At 47.0% G+C, this 5000-nt stretch overlaps 1 protein-coding gene across 3 annotated transcripts in view; it reads right to left on the reverse strand.

The window, feature by feature from the left end:
• rap1gapa (RAP1 GTPase activating protein a) overlaps window positions 1–5000 on the reverse strand; it is a 93488-nt gene that overhangs the window by 42093 nt on the left and 46395 nt on the right. The window contains exons 1-2 of one of the 3 annotated variants that reach the window (XM_062540328.1): window positions 3541–3960; window positions 1205–1240 (exon numbers count right to left, since the gene is read on the reverse strand). The exons of 1 other annotated variant lie outside the window; for it this stretch is intronic. In XM_062540328.1, the coding sequence (XP_062396312.1) occupies window positions 1205–1240; window positions 3541–3612 (108 nt within the window). In that variant the 5' untranslated portion in view covers window positions 3613–3960. Of the gene's footprint in view, window positions 1–1204; window positions 1241–3540; window positions 3961–5000 lie in introns of those variants that run through there. One more of the 3 variants, XM_062540326.1, reaches the window with a different exon arrangement.

The following is a 5000-nucleotide window of genomic DNA, read 5'->3' on the forward strand; positions in this document are numbered from 1 at the left end:
ACACACACACACACACACACAGATACAAACACAGACAAACAGACACACAGACAGATACACAGACAAACAGACACACACACACAGATAAACAGACAAACAGAGGGAAAAGAGTAGCATCCTCATTTTGAGGAAAAGCCAACAGATGGAACTTGTCGAGGACTGTGCCACTTGCAAAGACGTGAACCCTACAGGCGGACTGGCTCCGCGGCGGGCACTTCTAGAGAGAGACCGCCGGGTGCCAAGCGAAGCATGACGGAGCGATGTGGGATGGCTCATTTCGATGGGGACGATAACTGTCAGTTTGTGTTTGAAAGCCACAGTGTGATGCAGGAGAGGAGGAATTCTCAGAGGGAGAAAAAAAAAACAAATATGATGAGAATTTCTGATGAAGGATCTACCTTGACAAAAAGGGGCTATCTTCAACTGGATGACACTCTGGAACATTACGGGGAATTCAGGAGTATGAAAATAAGAAAAACCACTAGCATTAGTCAGCATTTTTGAGGCCTACCACTGAATAGTTCTGAAAAAACAAACTACATAAATGAAAAATTCTTCCTTTGTGGGTAGGTCTCAAGGTTGCTGGTAATAACTCCAGCCAAAAAAAATATAATCATATCTGGAAATCAATAACGGACAAATATCAGGATTTCAATTTCGTTGTGTGTCCCTGTGAGTTTCATTCAGTGTACGTGAAAGTAATCTTGAGATACACCGTGTCCCATTAAGTGACTGTGGAAGCACACCATAAAAATGACTAGAGCAATAATGATCAATGGCAAGCCAATCTGCTCCGACCTATATTTCCATTAGACGCTTCCAGGAAGGCAGAGTCGTAATGGACACCCAAGACAGGGACAGAGATTGATTTAGTGTTATTCGGGACGCCATTACGAGCTTTATATACGTCTGTGCCTCTGAAACCGTGGCGCGCAAATTAATGAAACAATGTCTGCCTTCAGGGTTATCTTTGGGAGGGAAAGTCGAGTGGTGGCGGAGGGGTGGAGGTGGAGGTGGCAGTGGAGGTGGAGTGGAGTAGAGAGAGTGCGAACGACCTTCAGAGTGAATCCATGCCAGTGAGACGACAGAACAGCTTTTCAGACAGAGGAGCTACTTGTAGGGGGTTAGCATAAGTCACACCGGAGGCTGTTAAAGCGGTTAGAGAGAGACGGAAAGACAGAGATGAGGAAAAAGAACCCCTTACCTGCATTTTCTCAATCATTTCAAATAAATCTGAGGTCTGTGAAGAAGGGAGGGAGGGAAATGAGATGAGCTGATGAAGAGGAATCCACAAATGAAGGAATGAACGAACCAAATGGCGCTCATGTCTGATGGCGGACGCTAGGTCCAAGCCGTGTGTAGTAGGCCTACATGTTTTAGGACTGGCAATGTGTGAACAGGCTCTCGCTCTGCTTCAAGTGCCTCACAATAAACTCATTTGTTACACTTAATCAGGACCGCGGCATGCCATCCTGTTGCCTGTGACTGGCCTTATTCAATTTCCACAGATTGTTCCGGAAGCCTGCAGAGAAAACCCACACACACACACACAAACACACAAACACACAAACACACACTCGGTGCGACACAGACACACAGGCAAACAGGGAGGTTTGGCGCCATGTTATAGAGAGATGGCCACCGGGCAGGCTCTGGCTAGGGTAAGAATGTGCACTCAGGCAAAATGCAGTGTTAATGGCAGCAAGCACAGCTTTGCCACAATGCTAGAAGCAGCAACATTGCTCTAGCTGTCAACAAACGGCTTGTGTGTGTGTGTGTGTGTGTGTGTGTGTGTGTGTGTGTGTGTGTGTGTGTGTGTGTGTGTGTGTGTGTCTGTGGTGCGTGTGTGTACAGCTTTCAGTCTACCTATTTGGCTTCAGCAGTGTGAAAAAGCAATGCATGACCTTGAATAAGTTTGTCCGTGTGTACAGTTCCACAGGTCTGAGTTCTCTGCTCAAGTTCCCCTTTTGCGTCCCATCCCGTATCAGAACAAACAGTGGGCCTTATTTGCCCAGCCAAAGTACACCAACTTATCTGCAGTACTACATGGTCGGTTATGGGCAGATCATTTCACAGCTGGTTACACCCGACCAGTTCATTGTACGTGGTACATATTAGCCGAATGAATGGGAGCTGGACAAAAAGAATGGGAACGGACTCATCTGGATCTCCTAAAACACACACACACACACACACACACACACACACGACGAGAGCAGCAGGCCGTTCTCACAAGAGTTTGCAGAGTCTAGGGTGGCATTAGCAGATCTCTCTGCAAACTCCCCGCCATATGCAAATATATCACTGCCCTCAAAACAAACATTTTGTGAAAAGGCAATGCCAGGATAAACACAAGTTTGGCATCGCAATATTGGTCCTGCAGTTTACAGCTGGACCCATAAACAGGGAAAATGACATGTCATACAACACGTACATGGACTACATCTACATGCACACGTCATAAATCCCTAAATATATTTGCCAGTTGTATTTATGGTTCAACATCCACAATAATGCTGTGATCCTGATGGAACAAGGAACAGATTGTGTTTCCAAATATTCCTTTGCATTTTCTGTGCATCTTGGGGTTGCACTTTGCTTTTAAATTTGCATAATGCTTTTTCGATGCTGGACACAACATGCAAAGAGTGCTGAGATGTACAGTACTGGGAAAGGTGAGCTGTTTGTTGATCCTTCAGAATGATCTCATTATTGTTGGTAGGTGTGTGAGTTGTTTTGTGGACAGCGAGACCTAGATACTACTACACCTTTACACAACCGCAACAAACTGGCCTTTTCAAAGTTTACTCTAACACTCTCCGTCCATGGTTCGTTATGGATCCTTTTTTCTGACCCTTCACAAGAGCACCTCCCTTGGCAAACAGACGTGATGCATTAAGGATACTCTGCACTGATCCTGCGAACTAAACACTAAACACTTCAATCCTTGACTTGAGCTCAGAAGTGGCTTTGTGTAGCACTCAGCAAAATAAACATTTCGATTGCTACCTCTATAGCCAAGTAAGTAGTAGAGAGAGGATCCCAAATGAACCTGCATCTCCATCTAGTCTAGTCCCTCCAATCCAAAAAGTTCCCACATAAATGATTTAATAGCTTGAAAAATACCAGAAAACTCTCTGCACCATCCACAAAGGATGCTCCATCACACGGTGCAGTTGATTAAAGCAATGCCTTTGCTACCCCCAGCAGTCATTTCCTCAAAGACAGCAAATAAGACGACAGCCAGTGGCAGTCTCCACTTAATGAGCAACATCTGAAGTGCTCTCACTTGGCTCGTGACACAATGACAGACAATTACGCTGCCTACTTGCATGACAAACTGCACAAGCTTCCTGGGGTACTTATCATGCACTGCGTTTGGCCATGTTTGGCATTCAAAAGACGACAAATAAATAAATAATAAGCGTGCGTGTTGCTGGCTAATGACTGGCGCAGAGTTTGTTCCTGTTTGCCATTTCTGACCTTAGCTAATTCATTTCATTAGAGCAATGCGATGCGTGACTTAAAAAGGCTACTCACTCTGCTCGGCTTCTTCCAATGGCCCACAGTGACCTGAGCCGGAGTCAGGTAAACGTGCCGACTTTTGGCCATTATTCACAGGAGGTGAAACCAAACCAATCAAAACAACAACAAAAAACCCCCCCAGTGAACCCAATCGACGTCCGGCGGTGGATAAGAAAATCAAACTCCAGGCAAAGTCCAGGTGGGAGTCGAGAGACACGCGAGCAGTGTCTTCAGTTTGACACCTGAGTCAGTGTGAGTGTGAGTGTGAGTGTCCACCCCAGGGGGGAGGGCTGTCCTAACCCAGCGCTGCAGTAAGGAGCCACCGTGGGACGTCTCCTACGATCCATGGCACGGGCAGAGGAGCGACTCCCACACTCTGACCGCTGATGCACGTGCTACAACCTCCAACTGACCGTCGGCCAACCCACAGATACCTTGCAGGTCTCTGAAGCGCGCTTTACTGAACGCACACAGGTGTGTGCAAGAACTCCTCTGAGAAGCTCAATTATTAGTCTGTCTCTCTCTCTCTCTGTGTGTGTGTGTGGAGCTCTCTTCTCTTCCAAAGTCTTGCTGAAGCTTTCTGATGTTCTGCTGATGAGACACTCTCTCTCTCTCTCCCTCTCCCTCTCTGTCTCCTTCTCCCTCTCTCACACTCTCTGTTCTTCCACTTCCCGATTGCCCGTGTTTAAAAGTTGAGATATGGAGGCACAGACACGTAGAGAGCATTCCTCCAGGGCATGTGAGTGTGTGTTTGTGGTATGTGTGTGTGTGTGTGTGTGTGTGTAAACTCCTTCTGCCTGGCTGCTGGCCAGAGCCATGGCTGTGACTGCCTCCTAAGGCTGTCCTCCTCCTTTCTCTCTCTCCCTCCCTCTCTCTCTCTCTCTCTCTCTCTCTCTCTCCTCTCTCTAACAAGTCTGAGCAGATCCTGGCCTCGCCAGAGGGCACTACTCGGCGGATATTTCACGGTGCCAAGACACAAGGCTGATGTCACCCACTGAGTTCCTGCTTAGGTTAGGACTCTGGAACACAAGCCCAGCCACTCTCTGGCATCTGGCACTACAGACTGGCACAGCATGTGTGGATGCGCCATGTTCTGAAGCACTATTGTTTCGGGGATGGAGTGTGAATGAGAGAGAGAGAGACAGAGAGAGAGAGAGAGAGAGAGAGATGGAGAGAAAAAAGATGGAGAGAAAGGTGGGAAGGGTTAGAGAGACATGCAGTATGTAAAGGAAAGGAAAATAAACAAAAAACATGAGAAAGATGATAAAGAGAAAAGGAAGAAAGAGAAATAGAGAGAGGAGAGAGATAGGAAGAGGGGGAGGAAGATTTCAAAAGACGAAAGACTGAAGGAGAGAGCGACCGATAGACAGATAGAGAGAGACACAGCGAGAGGGAGAGATAGATGTGTGACCTTCACAGTGCTAATAGGTCTGTCATTGGCTAGTGTGGCAGGCTGGGCTGGGCTGGACATTAGG

The sequence above is a fragment of the Sardina pilchardus genome, chromosome 7, assembly GCF_963854185.1.
Source record: "Sardina pilchardus chromosome 7, fSarPil1.1, whole genome shotgun sequence".
Taxonomy (NCBI): domain Eukaryota; kingdom Metazoa; phylum Chordata; class Actinopteri; order Clupeiformes; family Clupeidae; genus Sardina; species Sardina pilchardus.